Source organism: Branchiostoma lanceolatum, chromosome 7 (assembly GCF_035083965.1).
Source record: "Branchiostoma lanceolatum isolate klBraLanc5 chromosome 7, klBraLanc5.hap2, whole genome shotgun sequence".
Classification (NCBI taxonomy): Eukaryota; Metazoa; Chordata; class Leptocardii; order Amphioxiformes; family Branchiostomatidae; genus Branchiostoma; species Branchiostoma lanceolatum.
Genome location: NC_089728.1, coordinates 4,339,447 through 4,356,771, shown reverse-complemented (window position 1 = coordinate 4,356,771; position 17,325 = coordinate 4,339,447). Strand labels below are relative to the sequence as shown.

Here is a 17,325-nt window from a genome sequence, read left to right as displayed (position 1 = left end):
GATTAATATTTGAGGGAAGTTGTCTAAATCTTCAAGCAGATGTGTGGTTTTAGCTCATCTTGAGGAGGAGAAGGTGTATTTTTCTGTTGATGAATCGATTGTGAAGGAATGAATAAACAAAACAAGGATATAAGGGTTAACTCGACCCAGATCAAGAGCGCTACTATCGTCATTATGTAAAACTATAACAACTAAACTTTCCTGACTTTTGAGATAAAAGATTAGAACTGTTCAACTGAGTTTCTCATGAATAGATAAAGGATCAAAGAAACAAATATGCGAAGAATTTAGGCACAAGAATCATGGAAAAGACTGAAGTTCTGTGAACTCCCCTAAAACACAACCAAAAGCTCATGTATCAAAAGCGCCACCTATCTCCAGAAACTTTTACTGCAGGTAATTACATGTGCAAGGCTGAGCAAAAATCATGATGTATAGATGGACCAAAGAACATATTAAACTACCCTCCTGCATAACACAGCAGAAAAATGCAGTGATGCTGTGAGGCAATTGTCCAAAAGCTTGATGTTAACTTATCCAATTTATGAAATTCTAAACTTTCAGTGAAGACCTAGATAATTTGGGAGGAACAAACTCACACAGCAGACAAAGCTTCATTCAACAGCAACTTGTTGATTGATGGTTTGTTACAACATATTGTAAGAAAAGTATCACAAGTGTTGCAGTAAAAATGCTGGATGAAACTATAATGTATTAAGATTACATCTCTATCTATCTATATTTAATACTGACAGGTAGATATCAGCTAACGTTAATCGTCTTTTATACAAGAAGGTACTTATATGATAATCTATGATAAAGAAAATACGTCTAAGACAATTAGTCAATGATACTGCAATCCCACAGAATATGGTACTACACATGAAACTACATATGGTGTATTAGTTATAAAAAATAAAAACAGTCTACTCAGTAACATACCTGTGATACTGCAATCCCACAGAATATGGTACTACACATGTAACTACATATGGTGTATTAGTTATAAAAAATAAAAACAGTCTACTCAGTAACATAGCTGTTAAAGTATGGTTTGAAGTTTTGTTGAGTCTTAGTACAAATGACTCCAACCATTTAACTAAATCTTGTTACTCATAATGGACAAAATCATGGCCATTCCTTCATCCTGAAAGATGGAAAATTTGACTTAGTCAATCATGACAGAAGGTGAGCATGGCTCAAGGGTTTGCTCAGACGATGAAAAAGAAACTAGGGCTGGGAAAACCTTATGTACACGATAATCCATCACCCCTTCAGTATAGTGACACAACCATGGCCGTAAAGACCCTTTGGCATGTCTCCTACATGATTAAGCCACTCTGTTTCTGGATCAAGGCAGTAGACAGAAGTGACTCCAATACTGAATGTGTCTTCGCCTCCATAGACGTAAAGGTTTCCTCCAAAAGTAGTCATCCCATTTAGATTTTTAACAAGACCCGAGATCGCTATCTCACTCCAGGAACCCCCATCTTCGCCAGGCATAAAGCTATAAAGGCCTGGGCACCCAGCAACGTAGATGTTGCCATTGAGAACTGAAGAAGACATATTATGACATGTTACAGGTATGTCCCTCTGTAGCTGCCACTGACTGTCTCCAGGTCTGAAACGGAACACTGTGGACGTCTTTTCGCGTTTATCATCGCAGCCACCAATGGCGTATATGTTGCCATCTAACGCTGCTGCAGCATGTCTGTATCTTGGTTGTGGGAGTGCTACACCTTCAGTCCACTTGTTCAGGTTTCGGTCGTAGACCTCCACAGAAGCTAGTTTACCGTTGTTGTTTTTGCCACCAATTGCATACACCTTACCTTGCACCACTGCAAGTTTGTGTCTGCGCCGGGCTGTATTCATTGGAGCAAGTTTGGCCCAGTTATCCAGTTCTAGATGATACAACCATACTTGGCCGGATGGCCCACCCTCAGACACAATGATGTCACTTGTGCCTAGAACAGCCACAGCATTTCCATACATGTTGGTCTGCTTCAGTGATGTCAAGGGAGTCCAAGTTGCGCTGGATGGCTCAGCAGAGCTGGTCATCATGATGGAGTCTGAGTAAACTGAAAATGGAAATTCTCTCTCTGTCCCTCCAATGACCACCACTGCCTCCCTCAGACCGCTGGCACGGCGAGGACGGGTGCGTGGTGACTGGACCTCTCCTGGGAACAAATGGTACCTGCGAGTTTCCGTCATGATATCCGGGCAAGACTTACGCACTGCGCTGTCGTTCTCCACATTCTCTAAGAAGTACATCCTGTCCATGAAGGGGAACCTGACCAGTTCCATCAGCTCTCTCATCTCCTTCTTCCTCTTCCTGGTGTCGTGGTTGATCCATGCCATCACTGCAGTGTACACTGTTTCTTCTGAAGCATTGAGGTTGTCAGATGAGAGGAGTGTAATGAGCTGGTCCTTTCTGAGATAAAGGAACTCTGGTGTCTTGTTGACAGCTGCAAACTTGTTCATGGCAAATGGCAGTGCCTTCTTCTCCAGTTCAGGGGACAGCATGCCGCCCAGGTCTAACATCCTGAGACAGTTTTCAGCACAAAGATGTTCAGACAGGAACTTCGTGCATGCATCGAAAACAGGTTGGATCTGGAAGAAGTTGGCCCCTTCCAGGAGCTTCACAGCGTTGTGTTCCGTGATGGTGACTTTCGAAGTGTACGCGTAGTCCACGAGAAGCTGCAAGGTACTGGCGCTGACCTCGTGAATGGTCACCTTGTGCTCCTTGCTCTCACGAAGCCCGTTGCAGAACATTGCGTTGAAATATTCACTGCAAGCAGCGAGGACGTTTCGGTGACACGGAATCTCTTTCCCAGCAACGCAAAGGACGACGTCTACCAGCAGGCTGTTAGATCGCAGTCTCTCCAAGCCCTGCAAGAGGGCGCCTGAGTGTGGCTCGTGGCAGAAGTCGGATGATGCTGGTGATCTCTGTCCTGCTGCCATCATGCCCCGATCCTGGAATGCAACAGAATGTACTTTATTTATTAACATCAGTTGCATTTCATCATCGTGTTCACAAAAATTCAAAATTTTGATAACAGATTAACATTAACTTTGCCCTTACAGAGGTGTGGACCTATAGCTAGTGACTGTTCAAAATTAACTCCAAGTTCAACAAGGAGGTCACTGAACATGGTGATTTTAGATGCCGTAGCAGTATTTTCAGGTTTTGGAGAATTATAGATTGATACCTAAAACTGTTAATCAGCTGTGTTTTGCCAAATGGTAGCCTGTACAAGGTGGGGCCAATTAGCTACTCTCCAAGTGCTCTGGCTTGCTATACTGCCTTGTATTATTTTTTTTAAACTACCTGGATATAAACATGGAAACAGGTTTTGAAGAAATTTTCATTCCTGGTAAAAAGGGTATGAAACACTGCAAACACATGATAGTCTAATACTTCACGGAGGTTTGTGTCCTACGGACTCTTTCTTTGCTATGGAAAGCTTCATGAAAAATCATTTTGACAGCCCAAAAGGGAAAATCACGTAGGTACATACATACATAGTAAGATACGTTCGCGTTATACTCTGGTCCTTTCCAAGGCCAGCACGGTATAATACAATATTAAACGAGAAACTGACATTTGCAAGCCACAGTCTTCCAGAAAAAAATCACAATATTTTCTCTTCATTTCCAGTTGAACTTCAAGATGTAGAATGCAGGAAATTTTGGCACGATAATCCTATGAACGGCAGCTATCGAAAACAAAGTTTCCTTACCTCGTCGTGTGGCAGTTTCTACGCTGTTTTACCGAGAATGGAGCTTGCGGTCGGACGAAAATTATGCACAGGAAACAAAAAACGGCGGGAAAAGCTTTTTGGAAAGTCAAAGGTCACCCTTGGAACATTCCAAATCAATTGAATAGGGGGTAGAGATTGTTCAAATATCATTTTTGAGGATTATGATATAACGCTAGCGTTACTTCGCAAGAGGAAAATTGTTCAAGGGGACGTACAAAGTAAGTCAGTGATATAACGTTAACACTTGTCATTTCATTTGACTGGAATGAATGAATAAACGAGGGAAAGGAAGTGCCAGTCGTTTTATACTGCAATTATTCATCAATGTGCTAGAGGACGTTTTTGAAGCGTCAGACATCTTATACCTGCTTATACTGCTATCACCTATTTGTACGCTAGAGGGCGTTTTTGACAGGTTGAGGAAAGCTATAGTATCAGTTACAATATATGCCAGTAATGCATGTAAAACTATGGCGAAGTGAGGAAAAAGGTGTCATTATCTCAAACAAAAACATCAGACCACAGAAACTTACCTTCAAATGCTAACCTGTTATGTCAACTGTCATCATACGCATTTCTGACAAATTCTATACGGCTAGTCTGCAAATACCTTCCCCCCTAATAAGAGCCCTTGGATTGGTCCTACAGGCTTCAAACACCCAGTTAAAGACCATCCCACTATATCATGGGGGTATAGATACAGATCATTCTTCATTTTTGTTCTTTCACATCTTCTTTGATTTTTCAGAAAACAGATACTAATGTAGCAGAATGCAAAAGTTAAAACTTTGGCATTCTGCAACATTAGTATCTGTTTTCTGAATTTGTTTTTGCCATTCAAAGCCTATATCTTCTCATTTTGAAGCTGCTTTGTTTGATTTACAGTATGGCCAATTGTTTTTTTTTCTTTTAAAAAGGACAAAAATTAATGCACGTACGGATGTTATCCATAAAATCAACTCAACAGGGCCTTAGACACAACCAAAAGCTCATCTATCAAAAGCGCCACCTATCTGAAGGAAAATGTTACTGCAGAAAATTACATACATGTACGCAGGGCTGAGTAGTGATCATGATGGACCATTCTGCCTAACACAGCAGCAAAATGTAGTGATGTTGGAGGGCAACTGTCCAAAAGCTTGGTATCAACTTATCCAATTCATTAAATTTTGAACTTTCAGTAAATAGCTACATAATTTGGACAAATAAACTCACACAGAACACAAAGCTTCATTCAACAGCAATTTGTTGATTAAAATAATAGTTTGTTACAACATATTGTAAGAAAAGTATCACAAGCATTACAGTAAAAATGCTGCATGAAACTACAATGTTTTAAGATCATATCTCTGTCTATATACATACCGATATCAGGTAACATTAATTGTCTTTTACACAAAAGGGTACTTATATGATAATCTATGATAAAAAAATTTAGTGAAATATTGTAAGAAAAGTATCAAAAGTATCAAAAGTGTCACAGTAAAAACACTGAATGAAACTTTAAAGATTACATCTCTATCTATATACCTTCAATACTGACAGGTAGATATAAACTGTATCAGATAACGTTAATTGTGTTTTATACAAGAAGGTACTTGTATTATAATCTATGATAAAGAAAATATGTCTAAGACAATTAATCAATACTTAAGACTTGGCACTTTGGAATATTCCTACCTCCCCAAAAATACTGCAATCCCACAGAATATGGTACTAACGTAACATGACCAGTTAAGTCCGATTTATTCAAAACGTTATTTATTCTAAAACCGCGTGGACAGAGCCAAATGTTTAACCCATGGGTAGAAATATCAGCTCTTCTAACAAGAAAATGCATGGTCTGTACAACAAAAGGTTATTTTGCTTTTGCTATTTCTAATACTTACATTTCAAGAGTATGCTTAAGGTGTACAATAGTGCCTTTACCCTGTAGCCTACAAAAATATCTAGGTGCACTGGTGCACCCACAGTCAAGAATTAGGTGCACAGCTCCAATTTTTGGTGCACACAGGTGCACATACACCCACTATTTCGAGCCCTGGATACCCTGGGGGCCAGGCACCGTATATCGGCTAGCCACCAAGCAACGCTCGGCCCACCCTCCCGCTGTCCCCCGAAGACCGACCCCGCCCCACTCTCCGCTGTAAACCCAAAATCTGCTAGCCATACACGGTGTATGGCTAGCAGATTTTGGGTTTACAGCGGAGAGTGGGGCGGGGTCGGTCTTCGGGGGACAGCGGGAGGGTGGGCCGAGCGTTGCTTGGTGGCTAGCCGATATACGGTGCCTGGCCCCCAGGGTAAGCCCTGGACTGAGTATTAGATATAAAAAAGAATGATAACAGTCTACTCAGTAACATAACTGCTGAGTATGGTTTCAAGTTTTGTTGAGTCTTAGTACAAATTACTCCAGCCATTTAACTAAATCATGTTTCTCATTATAGACAAAATCATGGCTTTCCTTCATCCTGGAAGACGGAAAATTTTACTTTGTTGAAATCAAGGCAGAAGGTGAGCATGGGTTTGCTCAGATGATGAAAAAGAAACCAGGGCTGGGAAAAACCTTTCATACAATGTTCAGTTCCCATCAGCCCTTCAGTATAGTGACACAACCATGGCCGTAAAGACCCTTTGGCATGTATCCTGCATGTTCAAGAGACTCTGTTTCTGGGTCAAGGCAGTAAACAAAAGTACTTCCATCACCACTGAGCGTGTATTTGCCTCCAAAGATGTAAAGCTTTCCTCCAAAGACAGTCATCCCACGTAAGCTTGTACCAAGACCCTCGACCCTTACCTCACTCCAGGAACCCCCATCTTCACCAGGCATAAAGCTATAAGTGCCTGGGGACCCAGAGACGTAGATGTTACCACTGAGAACTGAGGAAGACATGTCACAACATGGTACAGGTATGTCACTCTGTAGCTGCCACTGACTGTCTCCAGGGCTGAAACGGTACACTGTGGATGTCTTTTCACATCTATCCTTGCAGCCACCAATGACGTGAATGTTGCCATCTAACGTTGCAGCAGCATGTCGGTATCTTGGTTGTGGGAGTGCTACACCGTCAGTCCACTTGTTCAGGCTTCGGTCGTAAACCTCCACAGAAGCTACTGGACCGTTGTTGTTATAGCCACCGATTGCATACACTTTACCTTGCACCACTGCCAGCTTATGTAAGTCCCGAGTCGCATTCATTGGAGCAAGTTTGGACCAGTTGTCCAGTTCCAGATGATACAGCCACACTTCCCCCAAAATAGGGCTCCAACCTGTAGTCATAGACACAATGATGTCACTTGTGCCTAGAACAGCCACAGCAATTCCATACATGTTCTTCTGCCTCAGTGATGTTAAAGGAGTCCAAGTTGTGCTCAATGGCTCAGCAGAGCAGGTCATCATGATGGAGTCGGAGTAAACTGAAAATGGAAATTCTCTCTCTGTCCCTCCAATGACCAGCACTGCTTCCCTCAGACCGCTGGCACGGCGAGGACGGGTGCGTGGCGACTGGACCTCTCCTGGGAACAGCTGGTACCTGCGAGTTTCCGTCATGATATCCGGGCAAGACTTACGCACTGCGCTGTCGTTCTCCACGTTCTCTAAGAAGTACATCCTGTCCATGTACGGGAACCTGACCAGTTCCATCAGCTCTCTCATCTCCTTCTTCCTCTTCCTGGTGTCGTGGTTGATCCATGTCATCACTGCTGTGTAGACTGTTTCTTCCGAAGCATTGAGGTCGTCAGAGGAGAGGAATGTGATGAGCTGATCCTTTCTGAGATTAAGGAACTCAGGTGTCTTGCTGACAGCTGCAAACTCGTTCATGGCAAATGGCAGTGCCTTCTTCTCCAGTTCAGGGGACAGCATGCCGCCCAGGTCTAACATACTGAGACAGTTTTCAGCACAAAGATGTTCAGACAGGAACTTCGTGCATGCATCGAAAACAGGTTGGATCTGGAAGAAGTTGGCCCCTTCCAGGAGCTTCACAGCGGTGTGTTCCGTGATGGTGACTTTCGAAGTGTACGCGTAGTCCACGAGAAGCTGCATGGTACTGGCGCTGACCTCGTGAATGGTCACCTTGTGCTCCTTGCTCTCACGAAGCCCGTTGCAGAACATTGCGTTGAAATATTCACTGCAAGCAGCGAGGACGTTTCGGTGACACGGAATCTCTTTCCCAGCAACGCAAAGGACGACATCTACGAGCAGGCTGTTAGATCGCAGTCTCTCCAGGCCCTGCAAGAGGGCCCCTGCATGTGGCTCGTGGCAGAAGTCGGATGCTGCTGGTGATCTCTGTCCTGCTGCCATCATGCCCCGATCCTGGAATGCAACAGAATGTACTTTAATATCAGTTGCATTTCACATGAAAGCCTTACCTTCATCATTGACTTCACAAAAATTCCAAATTTTGATAACAGATTAACATTAACTTTGCCCTTACAGAGGTGTGGATCTAGTGACAGTTCAAAATTACCTCCAACAAGGAGGTCAGTGAACTCTGACAAGTTAACTACTTTTGACTGTGTTTTTGTATTTGCAGCTGTAACTCAAGATCCTTCAGATGGATTTGTTTGAATTCTGGCATGTTGGTACTAGTCATTGAGGTCCAAATGAAACATGGTGAATTGGGGCACTGTAGCAGTATTTTCAGGTTTGGAGACTTGTAAATTGACACCTAAGTTAAATCAGCTGTCGTTTGCCAGCTGGTAGCCTGTACAAGGTGGGGCCAAATTATTAGCTACTCTCCAAGTGCTCTGGCTTGCTACACTGCCTTGGTGAGCCCTTGGTTCCTGCCTAGTATCTATTTAACACCTGGACACACATGGAAACAGGTTCTAAAGAAATTGTTATTCCTGGTAAAGCGGGTATCAAACACTGCAAACACATGATGATCTAGTTTCACGAAGGTTTGTGTCCTACGGACTCTTTGTTTGTCATGTGAACATCTTCATTAAAAATCATTTTGACTGACACAAAAATCACGCAAGATACGTAACGTTACATACATAACATAACGTTACATAGTAACATACGTTCACGTTCTACTCTGGTCATTTCCAAGCAAATATTAAACGAGAAACTGACATTTGCAAGCCACAGTCTTCCAGAAAAAATCACAATATTTTCTCTTCATTTCCAGTTGAACGTTATAGAATGCAGGAAATTTTGGCACGATAATCCTATGAACGGCAGCTATCAAAAACAAAGTCCCCTTACCTCGTCGGGTAGCAGTTTCTACGCTATTTTACCAAGGAGGTTTGATTAAACCTCCTTGGTTTTACCGAGAATGGAGCTTGCGGTCGGACAAAAATATTGTGCACAGGAAACACAAAACGGCGGGAAAAACTTCTAGGAAAGTCAAAGGTCACTCTTGGAACATTCCAAATCAATTGAATAGGGGGTAGCGATTGTTCAAATATCATTTTTGAGGATTATTATATACCTTGCAAGAGGAAAATTGTTCAAGGGGACGTACAAAGTAAGTCAGTGATATAACTTGTCATTTCATTTGACTGGAATGAATGAATGAATCAACGAAGGAAAGGAAGTGCCAGACGTTTTATGCTGCAATTATTCATCAATGTGCTAGAGGACGTTTTTGAAGGGTCAGACATCTTATACTGCTATCATCTATTCTTACACTAGAGGGCGTTTTTGACAGGTTGAGGAAAGCTTTAGTTATGTTTCGCCAAGGAAACATATTGTTTTTGTCACGTTTCTTCTCCTCCTCCTCCTCCTCCTCCTTCTCCTGTCAGATCTTCAAATCGCTTCTTCTCGGTCGTCCGTCGACCAAATTAGCTGAAATTTGGTATGGAGATAGAGTACGTGTATACCCCTAGACCCTTTTTTAATTTTTTTGATATAAGTTTTTAAAATGATTTTATCGAGTTTTTTTGGTCATTTTCCGACAAAAGTCGCACATTATGGCCTCCAGTGCCGTGGTGTTGAAACCTAAGGACCTGAAATTTGGTTTAGTTGTGCATTGGATATTTACCCAAAGGACCCCATTATTTTTTTTGGTATACACTACTTCAAAATGATTTATTTTGCAATTTTTTGATGGAATTTTTGGTTATTTTCTCACAACTAGGTCATCTTGTAACATAAGCCCTCCTACACTTCCCCTGTCTGGGAGTTAAAACCAAGCAGATGTCAGGGGGTACCTCTACTAATGGTATTACAGAAAGTTATATGTACCTTATGTTACATGGTACGGATGTTATATTTGAGATGTAGGTACCTATAGGAAAGGTGAATACACCTGACAATTAATTATGCTAATAAGGACCTAATTTGCATAATGTATGCATAAAGTTGTATGTCCCTTACCGTAAAAGCTGCGGATGTCATCTTTGAGATGTTGGTACCTTTGGGAAAGGCGAACACACCTGGCCATAAATTATGCTAATGAGGACCTACTTTGCATAATCGATACATAAAGTTGTATGTCCCTTACCGTAAAAGCTGCGGATGTCATTTTTGAGATGTAGGTACCTTTAGGAAAGGCGAACACACCTGGCCATAAATTATGTTAATGAGGACCTCATTTGCATGATTTATGCGTAAACTTGTAATTCCCTTACCGGAAAAGCTGCAGATGTCAGATTTGAGATGTACGTACCGTTTGCAAAGGTGATCACACCTGGCGATGAATTATGCTAATGAGGACCTCATTTGCATAATTCATGCATAAACTTGTATTTCCCTTACCGTCACAGTTGCGGATGTCATCTTTAAGATGTAGGTACCATTAGGAAAGGTCAATGCACCTGGCCAAAAATTAAGCTAATGAGGACCTCATTTGCATAATTTATGCAGAAACTTGTATTTCCCTTAGCGTACAAGCTGCAGATGTCATATTTGAGATGTAGGTACCTTTAGGAAAGGTGCACACGCCTGGCCATGACATATGCTAATGAGGACCTGACTTGCATAATCTATGCATGATATTGTATTCCCCTTACTGTAAAAGCTGCGGATGTCATCTTGAACATGTAGGTACATGTAGGAAAGGTGAAAGCACCTGGACATAACTTATGCTCATGAGGACCTCATTTGCATAAATTATGCAGAAACTTGGATTTGCCCAGGAGTTATTTTGGGACAGCCCACTTCTTGCATGAGGAGTATGGGCGAAACATCCTGAATTTGCTCTTAAAGCAAATGACGGCCAGTCTAGTTTAGTATCAGTTACAATATATGCCAGTAATGCATGTAGAACTATGGGGAAGTGAAGAAAAAGAAGGTGTCATTATCTCAGGAACAAAAACATCAGACCACAAAAACTTACCTTCAAATGCTAACCTGTTATATGTCAACTGTCATCATACACATTTCTGACAACTATTCTAACGTTATATGGCTAGTCTGCAAATACCCTCACCCCTAATCAGAGCCCTTGGATTGGTCCTACATGCTTCAAACACCCAGTTGAAGACCATTCCACTATATCATGGGGTTATAGATACAGATCATTCTTCATTTTTGTTCTTTCAGATCTTCTTCTTTGACTTTGGAATTAACTTTGGCATTCTGCAACATTAGTATCTGTTTTCTGAAATATTTTTTTGCAATTCAAAGCATATATCTTCTCATTTTGAAGCTGCTTTGTATGATTTACAGCATGGTTGAATTCTTTTTTTAAGGACAAAAATTGATTCATGCACGGATGTCATCAATAAAATCAAATCAACAGGGCCTTCGACACAACCAAAAGCTCACGTATCAAAAGCGCTACCTATCTCAAGGAAAATGTTACTGCAGAAAATTACATACATGTACGCAGGGCTGAGTACAGATCATGGTGGACCCTTCTGCATAACGCAGCAGCAAAATGCAGTGATGTGTTTAGGCAATTGTTCAAAAGCTTGGTGTTAACTTATCCAATTCATTAATTTAAAAAAAAAAACTTTCAGTAAATAATTTTGGACAAATAAACTCACACAGCAGACAAATCTTCATTCAACAGCAACATGTTGATTCATACTAACTATCAATGATAGTTTGTTATAACATATTGTAAGAAAAGTATTACAAGTTTTACAGTAAAAAAAATGCTGGATGAAACTACAATGTATCAAGATTATATCTCTGTCTAAGTATGGACATCAGGTAATGTTAATTGTCTTTTATACAAGAAGGTTCTTATATGATAATCTATGATAAAGAAAATACATGCATGTCTAATACGACTAGTCAAAACTAAAGACTTGGCAATTTGGGACATTCTACTTCCTGAAAAATACTGCAAACCCACAGAATATGGTATCACACATGGAACTACATATGATATACCAGTGAGTCGTGACTGAGTATTAAAAAAAAATTGATAAGTCTACTCAGTAACATAGCTGCTAAGCATGGTTTGTAGTTTTGATGAGTACAAATTACTCCAGCCATTTGACTAAGTCTTGTTACTCATAATGGACAAAATCATGGCCATTCCTTCATCCTGAAAGTTAGGTCGTGTTGATTTGATTATATGGATGACATTCATGTGCGCATCACTGTTCGTCCGTTTCCAAAAAAAGTTTTTGCCCATACATGTACTTTATATCATACAAAGCAGCTGCAAAATGAGAATATATATGCTGTAAATTGCAAATAAATATTTCAGAAAACAGATACTAATGTCAATGACAGCCAAACTCAATTCCAAGGTCAAAGAAGAAGATGTGAAAGAAGAACAAAAATAAAACATCTATTATTCGGTATACCATACACTGTGTGGTTACTTTTGTTCATCCTTCCTGACCACATGAATTTCATGATAGAGGAAACTTTTTTTTGCAAAACTTATTTCCATTTGCACGCTCGCATCAGTTTTGGGGTCAGAGATGTCATCCATATAATCAAATCAACATGGGCTTAGTTGAAATCATGACAGAAGGTGAGCATGGGTTTGCTCAGACGATGAAAAAGAAACTAGGGCTGGGAAAACCTTATGTACACGATAATTCATCTCCCATCACCCCTTCAGTATAGTGACACAACCATGGCCGTAAAGACCCTTTGGCATGTCTCCTGCATGTTCAAGTGACTCTGTTTCTGGATCAAGGCAGCAAACGGAAGTGCTTCCTCTACCACAGGTATATTTGCCTCCATAGAAGTAAAGCTTTCCTCCAAAGACAGTCATCCCAAATAAGCATCTACCAAAACCTGTGCCCGTTACCTCACTCCAGGAACCTCCATCTACACCAGGTATAAAACTATAAATGCCTGGGAACCCAGCAACGTAGATGTTACCATTGAGAACTGAGGAAGACATGTTACGACATGTTACAGGTATGTCACTCTGTAGCTGCCACTGACTGTCTCCAGGTCTGAAACGGAACACTGTGGACGTCTTTTCGCATTTATTCTCGCAGCCACCAATCACGTATATGTTGCCATTTAACGCTGCAGCAGCATGTTTGTATCTTGGTTGTGGGAGTGCTACACCTTCAGTCCACTTGTTCAGGTTTCGGTCGTAGATCTCCACAGAAGCTAGTTTACCATTGTCGTCTTTACCACCAATTGCATACACCTTACCTTGCACCACTGCAAGTTTGTGTTCGCGCCGGGCTGTATTCATTGGAGCAAGTTTTGCCCAGTTATCCAGTTCTAGATGATACAACCATACTTGGCCGGATGGCCCACCCTCAGACACAATGATGTCACTTGTGCCTAGAACAGCCACAGCAATTCCATACTTGTTGTTCTGCTTCAGTGATGTTAAAGGAGTCCAAGTTGCGCTGGATGGCTCAGCAGAGCAGGTCATTATAATGGAGTCTGAGTAAACTGGACGGTCTCCGTCTCTTTCTTCTCTCTCTATCCCTCCAATGACCACCACTGCCTCCCTCAGACCGCTGGCACGGCGAGGACGAGTGCGTGGTGACTGGACCTCTCCTGGAAACAGCTGGTACCTGCGAGTTTCCGTCATGATATCCGGGCAAGACTTACGCACTGCGCTGTCGTTCTCCACGTTCTCTAAGAAGTACATCCTGTCCATGTACGGGAACCTGACCAGTTCCATCAGCTCTCTCATCTCCTTCTTCCTCTTCCTGGTGTCGTGGTTGATCCATGCCATCACTGCTGTGTAGACTGTTTCTTCTGAAGCATTGAGGTCGTCAGATGAGAGGAGTGTGATGAGCTGGTCCTTTCTGAGATTAAAGAACTCGGGTGTCTTGTTGACAGCTGCAAACTCATTCATGGCGAATGGCAGTGCCTTCTTCTCCAGTTCAGGGGACAGCATGCTGCCCAGGTCTAACATCCTGAGACAGTTCTCAGCCAAAAGATGTTCAGACAGGAACTCCGTGCATGCATCGAAAACAGGTTGGATCTGGAAGAAGTTGGCCCCTTCCAGGAGCTTCACGGCGTTGTGTTCCGTGATGGTGACTTTCGAAGTGTACGCGTAGTCCACGAGAAGCTGCATGGTACTGGCGCTGACCTCGTGAATGGTCACCTTGTGCTCCTTGCTCTCACGAAGCCCGTTGCAGAACATTGCGTTGAAATATTCACTGCAAGCAGCGAGGACGTTTCGGTGACACGGAATCTCTTTCCCAGCAACGGAAAGGACGACGTCTACCAGCAGGCTATTAGATCGCAGTCTCTCCAAGCCCTGCAAGAGGGCGCCTGCGTGTGGTTTGTGGCAGAAGTCGGATGATGCTTGTGATCTCTGTCCTGCTGCCATTATGTCCCGATCCTGGATTGAAACAGAATGTACTTGTTGTATTTCACATGAAAGCCTTGCCTTAGCTTAGTGAGTACATGAAAATTCCAAATTTTGATGATAGATCATCTTTACCCTTACAGAGGGGTGGACCCAGTTTTTTTGTGTGTCAAGGCATCCTCATTTGAGGCGAAGCATGATGCTTTTTCACGTTGCTAATGGTATGAGTGAGTGCAATGCGGCTTCAGGCATGTTTGTGAAGTTAGCTTCGCCGAGCGACTTTCGCGCAAGGGACGACGGGAGGCCGACGGGTATTTGCATAACTACCGACCGGGAGAGTCTAACGCAACTGCTCAGCAGGGAAGAAAACTCGCTATTGTTTATTGAGTCCGCGGAGCTGAGGCCAAATGCCCATGGATCTAGTAACAAGAAACTGACGTTTGCAAGTCACAGTCTTGCACAAAAAATCACTGTTTTTCTCTTTCTTTCGAGTTCAAGATATCACTCACTCACTCTCTTCCATTCAAGATATGGAATGCAGAAAATTTTGACACGATAATCCTTAGTATGAACGGCAGCTATCAAAAACAAAGCTTCCTTACGTCGTCGTGTAGCAGTTTCTGCACTGTTTTACCGAGAATGAAGCTTGCGCCCGGACAAAAATTATGCACAGTGGCAGCACAGGAAACACTAAACGGCGGGAAAAACTTCCAGGAAAGTCAAAGGTCATTCTTGGAATATTCCAAATCAATTGAATGTGGGATAACGATTGTTCGATATTATTTTTTTCGAGATTATGATATAATCTTGCAGAAGGAAAGGTGTTTAAGGTGACGTGCAAGGAAATTCAGCGGTACATATTATAATTTCATCTAACTGGAACGGATGAATCAACGCAGGAACTGCCAGACGTTTTGTACTGCAATTATTCATCAATACGCTAGAGGACGTTTTTGAACGACCAGACGTCTTGTACTGCAATCATCTTTCAATACGCTAGACGGCGTCTTTGACAGGTAGAAAGCCGCTATTTATGACCTTTGACCCACATGGGAAGGCAGCATGGCTTCCAAGCGGAAAGTTGGCGAAGCTAAGCTGGAAAAAGAGGAGGTTTGTGAGAATTCTGAAGATATTTGGACGCCCTTGTCTTCCATGAATTTGTAATTGAGAGCATGACTCTGTGGGTAACAATTTGTTTCGTCTTCAGTCCGCAGGAATTTGGTAATTTCTCCCTCGAACTGTTGGTGCAGTGCGGGACATGTGCCTCGTGTGGGGAGGGGGGCTAATACTACATTTTATAACTGTTACCATCTATATAGAAAGCAGCTATGACTATAAAAGGCAGTTCTTACTTGTGTGCGATGATGTTTGAAACATCTGTCAATCCTCTGAATATCTATGATGTCAAAGCCATAGGCTTGTACTGAGCACACAAAGTTCTGCATCTAAATTTAATTAAAATCTAAAATAGATTACTAACCAGAAAATTTGGAAATTTCACGATCTAAATAAGGTTTAAGAACAAAAAGAAGAATGCAAGTGACAGATATTTTCCGGACTAGTTTGCAGACGTTTAAGTTTTTTTACTTGAATCTAAAGGTTAGGTCCAGTCTAATTCAGGTGTGGGGTTTAGGTACACAGTACTACTCTTGTGTTTCAACTCAAGTACACATAGTTTTTTACTCAGCAGAAGTCAGCATACATCATTGAGATATGTATAAGTTTAAGTTATGAACTAAAGATTCCCCTCCCCCCCTCAGTTGGACCTGTTTGTGGATGCTCCTCCTGATGATGACGATGATGATGATGGAGATGATGAGGATGGAGACACCTCTGACAGTGAGGAGTCTGTGTACTCTGGGTTAGAGGAGGAGCCAAGCTCAGAGGAGGAGGAGGAGGAAGATGATAACTCATCTGATGTAAGTATCTCTTATCTGAAAAATGTAGTGTAATCTTAAATCTAGAAGGCAGCTATGGTTAAGAACAATTTCTCATTCGTGCCAGTGTGCGATGATGCTTGAAATATCTGTCAATCCTCTGAACTTCTGTGATGTCACTGCCATAGGCATATACTGAGCACACTACTAGTACTACTGCAAAGAGCTTGTTTCTACTGTTATGAAAACTGACATATAAGATGAAAAGTACATGCACTGAAAGTTTGAACCCATATAACTTAACACTATAACAGTATTAGGATTACTACATGTTCCAATGAAGAAACATCTGTGAAAGGACGGTAACAAAGATGATTTTTGAATGATGTTTTTATCTGTAGAGTGAAGACCATGGTACAGAGGATACTCCAAACATCCCTGGACCTGCCACCGATGTCACTACAGGGTCTGCAGGTACTTCCTCCACGGAGCGCCTGGACAACAGGCCACCGCCTGATGAGTACGAGTTCGACTCCTCGGATGAAGAAGTGAGATCAAGTTACTACATGTATTAGGACACACCAGTTTAATTTCCTGCTTCTTGTACCTTTTTAATGAAAAATTTTAGTATGAGGAGACTCTGTTTTCATTTTGATATTCCAATCTAGCATTTCCTTTTATAATTTGGAGAACAAAGAAATTGAATTGGTGTGGCCTTAGAACCAGAAAAAAAAGAACATTCTAGATTTTCACGTGAACCTTTTAAGTACTCAATGTGTTTGTTATAGCCATAAACCTTCTTTTTCCTTATGTGTGCAATGATGTATTTAACATCTGTCAATCCTCTGAATATCTATGTTGTCAAAGCCATAGGCTTATACTGAGCACACAACTGTATCCAAAGTGTATTGAAACTAGAAAGGTAACATTTGCAAGCAAATGCATAATGTTTACCTTCACATGGTCTTGTCTTGTCTTGTCGTGATACTAGACAAAACCCCGCGTGGGGCATAGTGTCTAGGACTTATGGTCAGAGGCCTTACCCAA

The 17,325-nt window shown here is 41.8% G+C and overlaps 3 protein-coding genes across 3 annotated transcripts in view; 1 reads left to right on the top strand and 2 right to left on the bottom strand.

The window, feature by feature from the left end:
• Positions 1-613: 613 nt before the first annotated feature.
• LOC136438650 (kelch-like protein 24) lies at positions 614-3,850 on the bottom strand. The gene is made up of 2 exons (XM_066433554.1): positions 3,741-3,850; positions 614-2,973 (listed from the first exon to the last, which is right to left on the bottom strand). Exon 2 carries the CDS (start codon positions 2,962-2,964, stop codon positions 1,267-1,269), a length of 1,698 nt encoding a protein of 565 aa, XP_066289651.1. The 5' UTR covers positions 2,965-2,973; positions 3,741-3,850; the 3' UTR covers positions 614-1,266.
• A 1,140-nt stretch (positions 3,851-4,990) lies between these two features.
• LOC136438328 (uncharacterized) lies at positions 4,991-15,110 on the bottom strand. Its single transcript, XM_066433092.1, has 3 exons — positions 15,004-15,110; positions 12,722-14,434; positions 4,991-8,070 (listed from the first exon to the last, which is right to left on the bottom strand). Exons 2-3 carry the CDS (start codon positions 14,420-14,422, stop codon positions 6,349-6,351), a joined length of 3,423 nt encoding a protein of 1,140 aa, XP_066289189.1. The 5' UTR covers positions 14,423-14,434; positions 15,004-15,110; the 3' UTR covers positions 4,991-6,348.
• Positions 15,111-15,403: 293 nt separating this feature from the next.
• The window catches only part of LOC136438647 (ribosome biogenesis protein bop1-B-like), a 17,040-nt gene continuing 15,118 nt past the window's right edge, over positions 15,404-17,325 (top strand). The window contains exons 1-3 of the mRNA XM_066433551.1: positions 15,404-15,511; positions 16,162-16,320; positions 16,680-16,826. Coding sequence (XP_066289648.1) covers positions 15,464-15,511; positions 16,162-16,320; positions 16,680-16,826 — 354 coding nt within the window. The 5' untranslated portion in view covers positions 15,404-15,463. The remainder of the gene's footprint in view (positions 15,512-16,161; positions 16,321-16,679; positions 16,827-17,325) is intronic.